Source organism: Tachysurus fulvidraco, chromosome 3 (genome assembly GCF_022655615.1).
Source record: "Tachysurus fulvidraco isolate hzauxx_2018 chromosome 3, HZAU_PFXX_2.0, whole genome shotgun sequence".
Lineage (NCBI taxonomy): Eukaryota > Metazoa > Chordata > Actinopteri > Siluriformes > Bagridae > Tachysurus > Tachysurus fulvidraco.
This window is the reverse complement of record NC_062520.1, coordinates 16686683-16705177: the sequence shown is the minus strand read 5'-3', so window position 1 is coordinate 16705177 and position 18495 is coordinate 16686683. Positions and strand designations below refer to the sequence as shown.

The 18495-nt window shown below is 38.7% G+C and overlaps 1 protein-coding gene across 3 annotated transcripts in view; it reads left to right on the top strand.

Moving 5' to 3' along the window:
• The window catches only part of grik2 (glutamate receptor, ionotropic, kainate 2), a 137934-nt gene that overhangs the window by 52935 nt on the left and 66504 nt on the right, over positions 1-18495 (top strand). For all 3 annotated transcript variants that reach the window (XM_027149716.2, XM_047811863.1, XM_027149717.2), the window contains exon 7: positions 4043-4216. In XM_027149716.2, coding sequence (XP_027005517.1) covers positions 4043-4216 — 174 coding nt within the window. The remainder of the gene's footprint in view (positions 1-4042; positions 4217-18495) is intronic.

Here is an 18495-nt window from a genome sequence, read left to right as displayed (position 1 = left end):
ATTTGGAAATCTATTTATACACAGGCTATAACTTCTATTTACTTTGTTTTTTAAGAAATAAATGCCAAACATTAAACCTGATCAAAATATGTGTCTAAATGCTTGAAATGCTGCAGCTAGTGGGTATTTATATATAAAAGTAACAAACTGAAGGGGAAAAAGTATAAAAGATGAAAATCTTTGTAAAATATATATGGGTTAAGAGATCATAATATACAACATAAATATTCATGATAATATCTGGCAAAGGGGAAAAGGAGAAAAACACACAGTAACATTGGGGGAAGATTAAAATGAAACAATAAAAATAAACATTAAAGCTTTTCCATCCTGATGTGATGTGAAAATAGATGATGTGGCCGTGTTTCTCAAGTGAAGTGCAGACCTTATATCTGACTGCACACAACAACAGCTACCTGCTTGAGTTACAAGCCGCATTCTGAATAAATAACTAAACATTTTTGATAAATATTTTTATGCATAATAAATGAATTAACAATGAAAAATTGCATCCTCTTTTAAGATTTGAGAATGTCCAAGACCCGATGATTCTTATTATCCATGTCTGAACGATGCACAGTTATGAAACTGAGAAAACGAGCCAGAAACTGCATTCATTAGGTTTCCCTATTAGTGTCTAATGGCGAAAATCATAACAGATCATGTATATTGTTCTGGAAGGATATGGGAATGACACACGTAGAGAGTTTAAACGTGTAAGCTGCATTTTGGTAAGTAAAAAAAAAGAAATGTTTCTATTGAAATCCATATCAACATTTGAAAAAAAAAAAAATTCAATAATTATATAGCTATAGCAACGTTATAGGGATGTTCTGCAGGGTCTCAAGAACTATTTGTGTACAAATGAATGAGACATCTGTGCAGGGTGAACTAGCATTACATAAAATGTTTTTTTGCTAATTTCTTTATGATGTGCATACACATTACTGTTTATCGTGCAAAATTATTAGACATCTGTAATGTTACTATAAACTCAATAGAAAAACAGCTGCTATCTTTATGGTCAGGAACGATCTCCTGTTCACAAAAGAGTTATTAGCCCTCCCTAGCTCCTGAATGCCTGCTGAGTTAAAAAGACATTATTTGGCCAAAAGTATGTGGACTGTGTGGGTTTTATCCCAATCTGGATATATATATACAACATGTTATATTTCAATTACATGTTTTCAAAACAAAATGTGATTTCATTGCTTATAAACTTAATTTAAACAAGTTCATAATTACTAGCCTGATTGTACAGTGAGCGTGATCAATTCATGTAGCATTAACGTAAACCACATAAACCTAAAGTCGGGTTGTCTGCACAGTGTTCTGACCTCAAACCCCAACTGAACACCTTTGGGATGAAACAGAATGCCAACTGTGCCCCGGGCCTTCGTGTCCAACATCAGAGCCTGACCTCACTAATGCTCTTGTGGAGGAATAAACATATCCCCACAGCCACGCTTCAAAATCTAGTGGAAAGCCTTCTGAAAAGAGTAGAAGCTGGTGTAGCAGCAAAACAAGGACTACCGCCATATTAATACTAATGAATGTGGAAAAGAATGTTTAAGAAGTGCTTGTGATGGTGAAGTGATGGCATACGTCTTCCTATATATAGTTCAGCAGCATTTTTATGAATTCACTCTTATTTTTTATCATGAAAATAAGTTTCATTATCATTATCAGTGCTTTGTTAATGTTAATATTAACCCCTTTGTTTAAGCCAGTATACGGTTTCATTTCGACATCCGCATAAAATCGTTATGCTATAATAAAGTGAATTATTCTGGACTGTTGAAGTAAGTACAGCAGCACCACCAATGATCATAAGAAAATTACACAGAATGATATGAAGAAGATTTATTTTGTGTTCAGACCATAGAGTGTTGCCCATTCATCAGGTGATTGCACAGAGTGACATGCCCCAAAGATTTTGTGTCCATTTGGGCTGATATTTTTCACAGCTCATGTTGCTGATGCATCTGGAACATGATCGGCAGTGATTGAGAAGAAATAGCGTAGACGTAACAAAGTGGATTGTTTTCCCTATCATCCCTTCCCTCTGCTAAAATTCTAGAAAATAAACCTATTGTAGAATGTCTAAGAATGGCTGTGCTGTCTAATGAAAGACAAATTTCACAAAAGGACAGACAGAGCTGTGTGTGTGTGTGTGTATGTGTGTGTATGTGTGTGTGTGTGTTAGTCTGTGTGTGTGTGTGTGTGTGTGTGTGTGTGTGTGTGTGTGTGTGTGTGTGTGTGTGTGTGTGTGTGTGTGTGTGTGAATTAAAAGCTTACAGCTTTTTTTGTTTATTCAGTTGTGTTTTCAGAGAAAACATGGTGTGATTCCTGCAGGGCATGAAAGTCTTTAAACGCTTAAAATTAGAAATCACTAATACAGCATGTGCAATAGTTTTCCTTACATTATAGCTTATATTGTCAAGCTAGTCATTATTATATTTTAGTCCTCCTGTCTAATATTACAGTCAGCATTCACTGTAAAGGATGTGACCAGTGTAACATTTGGTGTAAAAAATACTGAAGCCACTGATGAGATGCAGCTTCAAAGACGGAGAGGAATAGAGATTAGAGAGAACTACTGTATGCTAACACTGAGTGCTTGTGTAACTGACATGGATCTTGGCCTAGTTCAGAGGGCTATTCCCTTCCTGAACATTTTGTCTCCATCCTGAATATAGACAAGTACTCTTTCTCCCTGTCTCCATCTCCCCATCCTGTCTCTACTCTTCTCTCATTCCTTTCCCCTTCTGCCCTATTTTCATGACTTACACATTATTAAAATTAAAATTTGATTAAGGCCATATCTCACATATATCAGTCAGAAGCCTGCACTACCATTTCTCTGTGCTTCCCGGCAAATTAACCCCCCACCCCACCCCCCACCCACAAGTCCTCTGACTTACACTGATTATGAAATCTATCCTCAGGAAAAGTAACAATACATGTACCTGCTACACAATCAGGCTTTCCTTTCATTTTATTAAAATGAACACAAGATAAACAGAAAATGTAATTGATACACACGGAAAGTCATATTTGAAAAATTAAAACAGAGGAAGGATATGACTGATGATTGAATGTGTCTGACAGCCGAATAATTAGTTTTGCCAATAGAGAGCTTGGCAGATAAAAAACGTGGAACTGTGAGCTTAATTCACCCAACAGAGTGAACTACTGTGCTCCAGAGAAGCTGCATATGGACTCCATTTTCTGCCAGATTTTCTTCCCCTAACTGCTATCAGTTCCCCTTCTGTGCGTGCGAGAGTGAAAGACATGAGAGAGAGAGAGAGAGAGAGAGAGAGAGAGAGAGAGAGAGAGAGAGAGAGAGAGAGAGAGAGAGAGAATGGTGCATGGTGAAGTAGTAAATAATAAGGTCACATAGCAGCATATCTACTTTCTGATTCTTCTTCCTGTGCAGCAACATCTTCACTAACATGTTTTAGTATATTAAAGGAGTATCGCGATGTCATTATCTGTATCCATAACAGTTTAGTTCTCCAAATGATCAGATCTTTATCTCATATCTCAAAGTGGGCATGGATATTTAAAAATAGAGATATACATTAGACTGTTTTTTCCACACTTCCACAGTTATTATTTTTGTCCATACGCTTGCAATATTTTCTAACAAGTGTAGTTGGAAAGCACAAACCTCCTGCTTGTGTGACTTTTTTTGTTCTCTGCAGGATCCCATTGCCAATACACACCTCTATACTCAACCAGATGCTCTATGGACATATTTGGCAAAACAACACACACACACACACACACACACACACACACACACACACACACACACACACACACACACACACACACACACACACACACACACACACACACACACACACACACACACACAAAACAGTGAGGCTCATATTCTTATATGTATTTATCTCTTTAAAACCCATTATTTAATATATCCTTATATAATACTGTATAAGTGTGTTAATGACATAATGGCATTTGGGACTAATTTGCCCAAGTATATTGTTAAGTCTTGTTTTCTCTTTTCCTGCAGGATCTCTTTGCGCTGGACGTGGAGCCGTACCGTTACAGTGGGGTGAACATGTCAGGGTTTCGTATTTTAAACACAGAAAACAGCCAAGTGTCCTCCATCATTGAAAAGTGGTCCATGGAGCGCCTGCAAGCGCCCCCCAAACCAGACTCTGGCTTATTAGACGGCTTTATGACGGTAAGGCAAAAGTGGTCATGTTTTATTGTTAATAAAAAAATTTCATACTTAGGGCAATCTGCATTGTATTCTCAGGTATTTGAATTCATTTGTTCATTTGCAGATCTTATTCTTTAAATGTCTACTCAAGTTGGATTTTAAGGGAAATCAATTGAGGAAATTGTAGAAGTCTTTATTGTATAATTGATGCTGAGGCCTCTGATGCAATAAGTGGTTTTGCTGTGAAACACAGCATTTCCCTAAGGACTCAAATGTGCAACCTCCGGGGGTGTGCTGAATTCTGAACCTCGTGTGATAAGCAAGGCCTCTGCCTCAATGATCTAAACGCTGTCTGATAGCAGCATGCTGGCAATAATGACTTCTCCACAGCTCTCACTCAACACTGCCTCTCTGATCTGGGAACAGCGCCAATCCCTGAACTCACCAGAGACACAGAGAGAGGAAAAACATAGAAAATCTGCCAACACAACTGCTGTAGGTTATAAAACAGTGACATGGCTTACAGAAGTATGGAGGACCTTTCAGTTTGGATTGTGCTTGTTCATTTAAATTGATACGTATTTTATTGTAAGCTTTGATTTTGACACAGTGAGAGATAGCTGTATTGAGATTTAACAAGTGAGAGTTGCAATGAAGTAAATTTTCTCTTGGCATTTTTAAACACAGTCAATTAACAGCTGAAAGAGTATGGATTAGCTGACTCAGTCCTCAGTAAACACAAGCACACACACACACACACACACACACACACACACACATACGACACACACATCTGTTTTACTATCCGTCTGAGGACCATCATTTTTATTGCAGCAAGTTAATGTTATGCCACACCCTAAAACTAAATCTACCAAAGGAAATATTTTAAATAGTTTTGTTTTGTAAATATAAGCTGCAGTTTTTATACAAAATAGTTTTTTATGCGGACCTGCCATATGTCCCCACAAGTCAAAATATTCCAGATATTCCTACCTTAGTGAAGACACACTCACACACACACACACACACACACACACACACACACACACACACACACACACACACACACACACACACACACACACACACACACACACACACACATACACATATAGTGAGTAGCTTATTGAGTAATCAGTCTTTACTTGTCTATGCAGAGGAAAGACAAAATCACTTAAGACGATCTCTCTCTCATAGATCTGTTTTTTTTTTAATTACAACATTGGCTTGGCAGGCTGTTTTTTTTTACCTCTGTGGTTTCAGTGCAACAGCTATTAAGGAAATAATGGTATGTGCAGATGAAGGGGAGAATTGATTAATTACACAAACTACAGTCAGGCAGTGGCTACTGCATATCGACATACAGAAAGGTTCTGTAAACTTTTGATTGACAGCTTCATTTGTTTGCAATATTTATGGTCCTGTATGCTTGAGCACTGGCCTTCTGCAGTGCAACGTATGGACCAGAGTTGACATATTACTCTAAGTATAAACAAAGAGTCAGGAATTTTGAGATGGATTCATTTCTGTGTGCATTGAACAGTTCTGTAAACCATGTAAGAATGTAGATTGAGGAGAGATCCTGGAATGCAGACACTTACATGTTGCACACTTGGTGTTGCATGTTTGTCATTTATTTACCACAGGCTTATTTGTCTCTTTATGCTCACAACTCACAATTCTGCAACCTGTTTTATTGTTTTGGTTAAGGCAGAAAGATTTTTTGGCCTGATAAGGTTGTTTCCAAGAGTTGCTTGTGAGCACTGCTTATGAAATCCATTTCTCCACCTTTTTTCACTGTACATAATTAATCTTCCTTTAGAGAAACCCTGCCCCAAGTCAAGGCTTAACATGCATAATGAAAATGACCTAACAAGCTCCTCAGGCTTATTAGCATAATTTCTCTCTTTACTAATTACTTTAGCTTCTGTTTGATTTACTTTGAGAGAGTTAATCTTTGGCAGATTTGGAAAACACTCAGGGATGGAGTCCCCAATCTCATTTTTAAGAGGCCCTGTTGGGAAAGGAGGGAAAAACAAGAAGGACTTATAGGATGAAGATATTTGGAATATGAATGCTGATTATAATTCAAAGTGACATGCTATTATAATTAAAAGTGACCTATCGGTATGTGGAAGACCTAACCTAAGTTTTTTCTCTCTAAATGGTTTATTCATTTAGTAGCTTTATTATTCTGTTTATTGGTTCCTATCAAACATCAGAATGGGGAAACCGTGTGATCTCTGTGACTGTCACAGTCTGGGTATTAGGGAGACAGACCCATATGCAGGATAGCTTCAAATGACAGGGGTTTAATAAACAATAAAGACAACACGGTAAAATACGTGCAATAAACAATACAACTGACACTTAACAGTTAACATGACTAGACGCGACATCGGCAACGCGACACACTTAAATACAAGAGACAATCAGAAACAGGTGTGGAGACAGGGAGGAACAGACGAAAGTGGGGCAGACACGTGTCGAGGAACGTAAACACATGCACGTGGCCAAAGTCCAGGCTGACTCCTGACTCCTGAGTCCTGACAGTACCCCCTGAGGCGCAGCTCCCGAAGCGCCAAATCCTGACAAGGACCAGGAGCGGGGCGAGGCACATGGCGAGGAAGATGGGAGTACAAAGACCACGGCGAAGGCGGGTGGGGGGAGCAAGGACCATGGCGAAGGCAGGTGGGGGGAGCAAAGCACACGGCAAGGCAGGTGGGGGGAGCAAGGCACGCAGCGCCGCAGCCAGAGAGGGCCGAGCGACGTCCACAGCCGAGCTGAAGGGCCGAGCGACGTCCACAGCCGAGCTGAAGGGCCGAGCGACGTCCACAGCCGAGCTGAAAGGCCGAGCGACGTCCACAGCCGAGCAGGGGGGCCGAGCGCTACCCCCGACGCACCGCGGCCATATGGGGTCAGAATTGTTTCGTTAATCTGAATAAATACGCTATGATCCACAAATAAATATAAAGAGTTTCACAAATATTTTTTACAAATTTCACAAAAAGAAATGAAATTCACAAATAGATAAAATGGGATTTGCAAATAAAAAAATATTTATAAATTGTATTTATTTGCAAATTGCTTCCTGCTCATTTGTGACTCGCGTTCTGTGCATTTGTGAATCACTGCACGCATTTGTGAATCGCGTTCTGTGCATTTGTGGATTTGAAACATTTCTAACGTCAAGACGTGCACAAGAATCCACAAATAGGTGGACTCCGCCCACCGTCTCCTCCAGCCAATCGGACAACGGTCTCGTGGCGCTGACCAACCGTGGCACGGTCTACCTCTATGAGGTCAGAATTGACCAATCACGTTCTGATTTACGCGCACTATCACAGTGTAATATGTACTGCAAAATACGATAAAAAAAAACAAATAAAAAACATTTGTCGCAGATTCGAGCCCAATCTGGTAACCCTGTATGGATTGTAGCCAGCACTAAGGGTTAGTTCAATTCTGCTTTCTTTGGAAACGATTTCAGCATCATCAATGGGTCCAGGGGTAGTGTGAAGAGCGAGTAAATCAGAACGTGATTGGCTGGAGTAGACGGTGGGCGGAGTCCACCTATTTGTGGATTCTTGTGCACGTCTTGACGTTACAAATGTTGCAAATCCACAAATGCACAGAACGCAATCCACAAATGCGTGCTGTGATTCAAAAATGCACAGAAGGCGATTCACAAATGAGCAGGAAGCGATTCGCAAATAAATACAATTTATAAATATTTTTTTTATTTGCAAATCTCATTTTATTTATTTGTGAATTTCATTTCTTTTTGTGACATTTGTAAAAATATTTGTGAAACTCTTTATATTTATTTGTGGATCATAGTGTATTTATTCAGAATAACGAAACAATTCTGACCCCATACGGCCAGTCCCACCTCTCAAAAAACAGTAACAGGGGAGGGAGGGTGGGGGAAATCAAAATCCTCCTCCACGGAACAGAGAAATCAACAAAAAAAAAATCCATGGGTGCAAAACACGGGCCTGCAACACCCCCCAACGGACAGGTGTGGGGCGAGGTCACAGGACACTGATAAAACAAAACAAAACTTGGGCTGGTGACATGGCCCGCAACCAGGAAGTGCCTCGGCGCCCCCCGCGGAGAAACCGGAAGCGGGGCGGCGTCCCTCACCGAAAAAATGCGGACCAATGTCACCAAAACCGCGAAGTCCAGGAAAAAAGGTCCCACCATTGGCCGGTCCAAGTTAAAGCTATCCTGCTGGGTCCGAGTTGTTGGCAAATCATTCTGTCACAGTCTGGGTAGGAGGGAGACAGACCCATATGCAGGATAGCTTCAAATGACAGGGTTTTAATAAACAATAAAGACAACATGGTAAAATACGCGAAATAAACAATCCAAATGACGACACTTAACAGTTAACATGACTAGACGTGACCACACACAAATGATTCGCGTTGCCATCGGCAACGTAACACACTTAAATACAAGAGACAATCAGGAACAGGTGTGGAGACAGGGAGGAACAGACGAAGGTGGGGCAGACACGTGACAAGGAACGTAAACACATGCACGTGGCCAAAGTCCGGGCTGAGTCCTGACAGTGACTTTGCTCATGGCATTTATGTTGGTACCATATGGGCTGGATTGAGTATTTTATAAACTGTTGATTTTCACACAAAACTCTCATGTCATGAAAGGATACACCTTCAGGAAGAGGATGCTGTAGCTATAATGGGCACAGACTCACCCAAACTGGAAAACTGAAGATTAGAAATCCTGTGGTCTTTTTTAATCATCTAGTTTGGGTGAGTCTGTGCCCATGATAGTCCTTTTTTTTTTTTTTTATTGATGCCTGACAGGAGTGGAACCTGATCTGGTCTTCTCCTGATGTAGCTCATCCACAAAGGTTTGATGTGCAGTACATTCTGAGATGCTTTTCTGCTCACCATTATTGTAAACAGTGCTTATTTGAGTTATATCTTTTTCTTTGCTGCTGTAACAGAGAAATGTCCCCATTTTGGGACAAATAAAGGTATATCTTATCTTATCTTATCTTAACTTATTTTATCTTATCTTATCTTATCTTATCTTATCTTATCTTATCTTATCTTATCTTATCTTATCTTATCTTATCTTATCTATCTTATCTTCTTTCTGCCTAAATACCTGCAGCACACAGAATGTTTTTTCTTTGCCCAGTTCTATGTAAACCTTAGCAACTGTTGTGTGTGATCTCATGAGATCAGCAGTTCTGCATAAAAACCATAGCATCAACAAACATGCTGAACTGAAGCTCATGGCTTGCTTATGCCACATGATTAGATAATTGCATGATGTGTTCCTAATGAAGTGGATTGTGAGTAGATAGATAGATAGATAGATAGATAGATAGATAGATAGATAGATAGATAGATAGATAGATAGATAGATAGATAGATAGATAGATAGATAGATAGATAGATAGATAGATACAGAGGACATAAGTGAGATAATATATCTGTAAGCTTGAGAAATGGATTTGGAACTGCACTTCCAGTCTCTAAAATCCTCAGCTCCAGCTGATGTTGATGGGCCTAACTGTCAAAGTGTCTCACAAGAAAACTCTGTGAATGGCAATGCTTGCAGGAAGTAAGCAGCACACTTCAGTGTGAGCACTGACCCTCAGCACAACCAGCATGACTTCTTCTTCAATCTAATCCTATTGCATGACCCTCCATTCTTCCTGCACTCTGGATTTTTTTTTTTTTTGTGTGTGTGTTAGATAAACTGTCAGAATGAAAACAGATAGCCATATTAACTGCTTCTGCCATCCCTTAATATTATCTTCTCTCATCATAACACCTCTGCTGCACTGTTGAACTGATGTTTAATCACAGTCTCTGGAACCAGAGATCCTATTAAGTATGAAATAAATTCCACAGCCCTCCTCAGTACGGATTTATTGCATGAGCATTATTTAAATTTGTACAGCACTACAGCAGTTTGTATTTTGCCAGTTTATTAGAGTTGTGGAGCTTTTATTCCTGACAGAACCTTCTACTGATGGAACACATTAGGATCAAATTAATATTATTTATTATACCTACTTGTTTTTGAGTTATTGGATTAAACTGGATTGAGTTTGATATATTTGATAGGAACACGATAATAAACTGTAATAATTGATAAAGGTGGCTGTGATTTGCACCACTGTATCTGCGCTTCTGCAGTGTGCAGTTATTGGAAAATGGATAAAGTGTGAAATACTTATTTCATGCTTAAAATGTGTCATGAGCAAACATGAGCAACAGTCAAAAGCCAGGAAACATGTAATAAAACGATTGGATGTAATGGGACAACTATACATAGAACGACATGAAAGTTCACAATGGTTACAGATAAAGGACTTAAATAGACAAAATAATCAAAGGCTTAACTCAGAACAGGAGAATTACATTAGAATAAGCAAATAACAGATACAAATGGCATAACAAACAAAAGCTCACAAATTGAATTTAAAACAAAGCAGACATAAAAGATGAGAGAGTGAATATTATAACACTCACTGACACCGGAGTGTTCCCGGACCCCACTTAGAGAACCAACAAAGTAAAAGGCTTGGGCATTCTTTCCCTAAGCAAACCAGGATTGTGTTTGCTTAGGGAATAAGATTTAAGATTTAGCTTTAGGCGTGTATGACAGCATCTGCAAAATTCTAGGTCAGAGTTGCGGATGACGCCTGATCAACACTCTAGAGTGTGTGGGTAATAGTGTGCGGTGTCACTTTTGGCAATAGCATGCGGTGTCACTTTTGGCTAAGAGTTTCTTGGTAGTCACTTGGCTCCATCACATGCCAGATCTCGGGTATGTGAAGAAAGCTCCCTAGCTGTTGCTTTGCTTGCAAAGCCTATTTAATCCCTTGACCGCTTGCCTGTTCCTCAGTTTGGAGGCTGAAATGGTCTGATTTGGAAAGGGGGACTGAGCTTTGGCACTGATTCAGCCCACATGCTATGGGAGGTATTTGGGCACGTCTGTTACTGAAGCACTATTCCAGCAGCTTGGTTGGCAGGAACATAGCCTGGGGTGTGCTGTACCACTCCTTCACAGGTCAGGCCAGAGCATTTTGCCATAGGGCTGACTCACAGCTAAAGCCCTTGTGCTCGGCTCTCCAACAAACTGCCAAAGGTCTCATGACACCGCTTTTTTAGTGCAAATGCATTTAAACATCTTGGTGCTTTAAATGATGTGATGGCACTCCATTTATTGACTTCAATTGATTAAAGTTTGTATGTGTGCCTTCTGTTAGCCTTGATTGCATGTTAGGTCAAAGTGCATCTTCCATGTTAAAGTGTTTTGAAGTACATATAAATGATATGATTACATATGCCAAAGTGACACAAACAAAAGGGAAATGACAGTAATATATGTCCCAGCATGGTTGTCTTCAGCGGTAATTATGTTTTTCCTGATTATGGCATTACAGTGCAGCACGGATAAGTGCCGTCACATGGTGAGCAAGCAGACACATGAGGCACAATTAATGACTCTCAGCCCTCCAGTCTTGCCCAAAGGTAGCTGGCAAGGCAGGTGTCCCTGGAGAAGAGTTAGCCTGCAGACAGAAGCCATCATGTTGATTTTGGGAGCAGAGCTAGCGTGGTGCCACCCACGTCCTTCATTTCATTCTCTCTTGTTCCTCTTTTTTTCTTTGTTTTATAGGCTGCTCCCTAGAGATGCTGCTGTGTTCTGAAACACTTCCTCACTCATATCTTTTAACAACCGTGTCTCTTTACCAGAAAACCAAGCAGCCTTTTGTCAAGCTTCACTTCTAAGATTCTGATTCTGCCTAAATGTAATGATTTGTAATTCATATTGAATGAAGTTTTATGAGTTTTAATGAGGCAGTTTATTTTTTTATCCATATTCTGAAAATTATCCATCGCATAGCCTAGTGTCAAGGCAACTTGAAGTAAGTAGGACATGGTGTCAACAACAAATCTGTCCGGACTCTATTCAGTCAGTGCCATCAGACATCATTAGATTGGTTATCCTCTCTGAATGGCTGGAAGGTCTGTCCTGCTCTTGCTCGGTCTCCACACAGACAGTTTTTCTAGTCCGACGCATGCCAGCTCTCTGTTCCAGCTGTCACACACACACACACACACACACACACACACACACACACACACACACACACACACACACATATATATATATATATATATATATATATATATATATATATATATATATATATATATATATATATATACTGTATTGTCAAGAGAATCGCTGTTCTATATCACTGAGACCTTCTTTATCTGCATGACATTTGAAACAGAAGAAAACAAACAAGCAGAAATGTTCATCGCTCAATTACAGACAACATAACCTGAGAGTTGGGTAAGAATGTATCTCAGATCTGCATGATATAGGACAAAAAAAAACCCCACCAGTCAATGAACAGCATGGGCCATTGAGAACTGAATTACATGCATGTATTGAGGCTCTAATACCTAATATATCTCATGTTGCATGTCTAACATAGACATATCTTCATTATACACATCTGTGTCACTTAAGTTAGCTATTTTGCTCAGTAGTAAAGAGAGAAAAGACAAGAGCTTTGAATGCAGTGGTCTAGACAGTATTAAAAAAGACACGTCAACTGTTAAAAAGTAGAAACTAAAATGGAGAATCTAGAAAATGTATATTTATGTCCTTTGAAACGCAGCTCATTTTGTTCATTATATGACTTTGGGTTGAGGAGAAGTGGGGCGTTGGGGAAGCATCAGATGCAGCAGAGTGTTTAAGGCTATTAGTCCTTCTGACACAGCATCTTAGTCACGCCGCTGTGGGTTCAGCTAGTTAAGCACTCTGGTAAAGGCACCATTCAAGCCCTGACCACCCATGCAAGCAAGCACACAGTTAAAAGCATGGCCATTTATATGCCTGACAGAGTATAGTTCTTTTTTAATTGGAAAAGCTACCTTTAAGCCCTAAACTCATTTGTGTCTCTGAAAGTGAGATCAAAGAGTAAACTCAGAGCAACCAATCAGCTAGTTTCATAGGCCTGTCCTGTCATATTCTCTCAACGATGGCAGGCTGAGGCTGAACTCAGAAAAAGAGATTTAAATGTAACACAAAAAGTAATGACAGTTTAATTGTCATGGAGCACAGTGTGGCACCTCACTATTCTTCCCTCTACATTGTGTATAAAGTTTGCATTGGTTATATGACCAATGCAATAAAAGACTGACCTTTGTATGACCTTCATCGATGTGCTGTGTGCTCAAGCAGAGCGTGTCATATAGTAAGCTTTGATTTGTCTCTTTAATAGGTAGCTCTAACCTGCTTCATAAAAGAAGAGTTGGTTAATTTTTTTAATATTAAACCATGTTTTCTTCCGCTTCTTTGTAACAGATGTGGAGTGTCTCAGTAATCAGGAAACAGGATGCAATACATGATGCAATACAACATTAGAGAGCTGGAGCTGAGTGAGCAGATGCAGGTAGCATGTCTCACTGCTGTTCACAGCGATTTTAAGTACAACTACCCAAGAAAGCTGTCATGTTGGACCATGGCAACTGCACGGCATGCTTATCTCAACTACCCCTAATATATCCTTTTCAACAGAATCTGGCTGCAAAATTACAAATGCCATACAGTCTGCAGCTAAATGAAGCATTATATTTTTCAAAGACAGGAGTGTGTGAGAAATCCATTTATTGCTCTGATTTTTGAGATTCAAATGGCTTCCCATCCTCAAAAGAATGCAGAAAACCTAAGAATGCAGAGTGAATGCCACATTGTATATGACAATAACCTCATTTGTTTACTACCAAAGATGAATATCAGATTCAGAAAGAAAAGGATTAGACTTTTTCATATCCAGATCTCTCCAGATGGATCAGAGCAAAACAAATAGTGCAGTTGTGTTTGTTCTCTGCTCTTGCTTTATATTAAGGGTGAGGAACCAAAAAATAGAATTCTGGATTAGAATATTTGTAGTTTGATGCTAGAGTTATACAATGTAATATATGTTTTAAAAAAAAAACCCCAACAACATTCACCTAGAAAAAATCAGTTCTAAAGAAAAAAGGAAACCATAAAAGCAAATGAAACCATCAGGAAAAAATTAACTAAAACAGCTTATAGGTGTTGGATCTCTTGCCTCAGTCTCATAACACCTTGTTTGCACTGCACAGATCCTCATAACAAGAGGAATTCAATTAAGCAAATTAACCATTTACTCGCACTTAAGGTATAATGATACTCAGTGGAAACATTGGGAACTTCAAGTGTGTGTGTGTGTGTGTGGGAGGGAGTTTGGAATTTATGGGGGTGACAGAGAGAAGAGAGCAGACATGATTTGTGTTTTCACACACACACACACACACACACACACACACACACACACACACACACACACACACACACACACACACACACACACATACATACATACATACATACACGCGAGAAAAAAAAAACACTGCTAAATGCGTATGAGTGAAAATACTCACTTTTTACATTGTCACTATTATCAGAACATTTCACACAAAACTTGGCTAATTCCCTGTGCCGTTTAAGCTCACTGTAATCGGAGCTTCTTGCTCCCTGTTCTGTCTTTAGATGATACAAGAGAAGTGCCAGGCTGACAACACAGTGATGTGAAAAGGTTTTGCTAAGCCAGAGGCTATCTCTCATGGAAACAGTCTGACAGCAGTTGTTGGAAATGTACAGGATTTCTTTTTCCTTTGGTGGTTTTCTTTTTTTATTATGAATTTTTTTATTATTATTTTTTTTAAACCAAAGAGGTTTAAGTACCAGAAAAAAATCTAATAAATTACATAAAAAGACTTCAAAAGTTTATTAAGTAAGGTGAATCATATAATCATTTAATCTAATAAGAGTTTGTATAATTAGTGAATACAGCAGTTATTTAGTAACACAAACAGCTTCTAAGTGCTTTATTTAACCTTAAACTGCGGTAGGTTTTTTTCTGCTTTTCCTTAAAGTTGTTTTTGAAATTGTTAAAGTTGCACAATTCTAATTAATTTCCATAATTTAAGGTAATACTAAACAGAAGTGAATTCAGTCTGATTATTCATTTAATTTAATTTAATTTTGCACTAGTGTCTCTTTTAATACTAATGCTTTTGAGAAACTTATTTTAAAACTCTTTTTGTGTTTCGGAAAACAGTATTCGATCCATTGTTGTGCTCTGTAAAACCTTTCAAAGCATATATTTCTTATTAATTTTTGTCATGTTGTGACAGTGTTTAAAAAGCACAATTCTAAAATTACAGTTGTATTAATTAATTAATAATTAGTTAAGAAAATCAATAATTCTGAAGGTGAATCATGTATAATATTTATTTATAATTATTATTTATTTTTTTATGGGGTTTTTTTTTTGGTATTTTGAATAAATGAGATAACGACTAATGTAAGGTACTGTAAGGTATGAATGCTTACGGTAGATTAGATAACCCTGAACACTTGCAATAACACTGGGTCTAGTGTGTGTGTGTGTGTGTGTGTGTGTGTGTGTGTGTGTGTGTGTGTGTGTGTGTGTGTGTGTGTGTGTGTGTGTGTGTGTGTGTGTGTGTGTGTGTGTGTGTGTGTGTGTGTGTGTGTGTGTGTGTGTGCACATAAGTGCATATAAGGAGGTGCAATGACATTAAAGCAGTGGCAGGAAACTGACAATTTCCCATTTAACACCTCATTGAGTTCTGGGTTATTCCATGTCGTGGCTAGAACCAAGATGGTGGCAGTACCTCACCCATTTCTCAATAATGCCCCTCCTTCTTTTCTCCACAAAAGAGTCGGGGAGAATAGACATGCTGTGCTGTGATGGGAAAAGCCATCTTGCCCTCGTTCTTGAGAACTAACAGTGATCTACTTCCAAGCCTACTGGCGTTATGTAATGAAGAGCGCAGCATCTATACAGCAAACTCAAACCACCAGACATTTTGATTATCAGTGTGTTAAAATGTGTGGGATTTTTTTTTTACTTCTCTCAGGCAATTTGTGTGAAAATACGATTTAAAGAGAAAGATAAGAAATTAGAGAAAGAGATGTTGAAAAAATATCAGGATAATTATTAGAAATAGAAACAGTATCTGGCCTAGACCTGTTTGCCAAACAAAGAACTGGCAAACTCAATTAATGGGCCGATTTCCCTCAGGAAGCAAGGCGATGTGAAATTATCCCTGCCTGTTAAACCTGTCACTTCATTTCACTCTAATTATTCCTTCTGATCCCAGGGACCTTTTAGCTAATTGTTTTTCCTCCTTCTACTTTATCATGTTTGATGTCTCAGACAAAAAAAGAAGTTGCTGTGTCACATTATGTGTGTACACACTTTAAAAAAAAATAGAGGATTCTTTGAGGTTTGAGCAAATAAGCGAAAATTCTTAAGCTCCAAAAAAAAAGGTCTTTGACAAACCAAACACTAACACTGGTGTCTTCTATTTTGTGTATTCTGCTTTCATGTTCAGCAATTTTCATGTAACAACAATGAATAGTCATTTTATTTATATATTCTTTATAATATTTATTTATAAATTACTTTCGGATGATCACGTGACTTGGGAGAAGCTATGCTCCAGTTTATAAAAGTAAAGCACTTTCTCAGCTCAGTGGCTGCTCTGAGCCTCCATTAGTCACTATATAACTGTAGTGTATGAATACTGATGAGGTTGTCTTCAGCTCCCATCAGCCTGCTCACCCCGAGGAAATATGGGCCTTCGGATTATCCTTTTTTAATTCGAGAACTGAAACTCAAATCAGTGTTTCCGCATTTAGCCCTGGCCTTGTTCTTAAACTGCCAAGCAAAACTGCTCGGAAAGGACGGAAAAAGGAAAATATGTTCATGGGGAAATGATTAAAAGTAATATTTTATATGTATCTGTTAACATGCCCTCGTAATCTCCCAAAAGAAAGGTGTAAAAGGCTTTCATTGAATTTAGTATTGTGCGTTACACACTGGCAATTTAATTTAGAGCATAACTGAGGTCCCTCAGGTGCTTATTGCCAGATGTGCATTGGTGTGTTTAGAGCCTCCACATGATTTTATTGTTTCCGTAAGAGACGTTGTATCAAAGCAGAATGTTGTGACTTGAATTGAGGAACCTTTGAGACACAGGATGTGCAGGATCTGTCCAGATCTGTTTAGAGCATTAACATGCTTAGTCAAGAATTCCAGATTGAATTCTTACTCCTCTGTGAAAAGGGTCAAAGCATCATGAGTTTATGTAGGAGAAAGAAAAAGAAAGGTGATGCAGCAGTGCAGTGCATTCTCTCTGTGTTCGCATGGGTTTCCTCCGGGTTCACTTTCCCCACATGTTAGTAGGTTGACTGTCAATGCTAAAGTGCCTATAGGGGTGAATGACTGTGTGTATGATACTGTACTACATCCCATCTGGGATAAGCGCTGCTTACTGAAAATGAATAAATGAGTAAATGATACAAAGAGGAGTATGGACGAATTATATGTACTGTATTTATTAATGTTATGGATGCCTTTGATAATTTGTTTATTTTCACTTTTCTCTAGCATTAGGCTTGTAAGACACAATTTACCAATATAAATAATGTTGATTAATGATTTAATCATCTGGAACATTCAGATTAATACAAACATAAAATAAAACCTGAAGCCATGCGGTGGTGCTGTTATGTGTCATTCGTTTTTTAATAAAAAATAGAAAATTAACAGTCATCACTGCAGCAAGCTTTTGGAATTATTATTATTAATGTTGTTGTTGTTGTTGTGGTTGTTGTGGTTGTTGTGGTTGTTGTTGGTATACACACTTTAAAACAACACCAGGGACTTGCTGCTCTTGTGTATTGTTTCCACCTCTGGCTGCTTCTATTATGCCTTGTGGAGTTAGAGTAGGTCAGGAACTGCTTGCTGCAGAGGCAATCATTAAAACTCAGCTGGATGGTGATTTTTTATGTGACTGAGCAGACAGTAGAAGGTAGTGTTACTATGTTTTGCGATGGTCGCATGTCATTTCTTTCAGATTTGACTGCCTGTAGTGGCCCATTTCAGTGGGTGTATGGCCAAAAAAAATATGCAAGATTGGAGCATGATAAGTTTCCTTTAACACAATATCCAAACTTTCACAGAGTGCATAAGGTCTGTGTCCCTATGTTTTATGTGTAGCTAGATTAACTGTGGTTTTGCCTAACTTAACTCCAGTCAATTCCAGTCACCATAATGGGTCCATAATGAGGTCACAATGGTGAATATATGATGTGCAGTGGTTTATGGGTGCTGTATGGGTGCCATGACAAGTACTGAATGTAAAACTAACAAGATTACAAGACTAAATTGA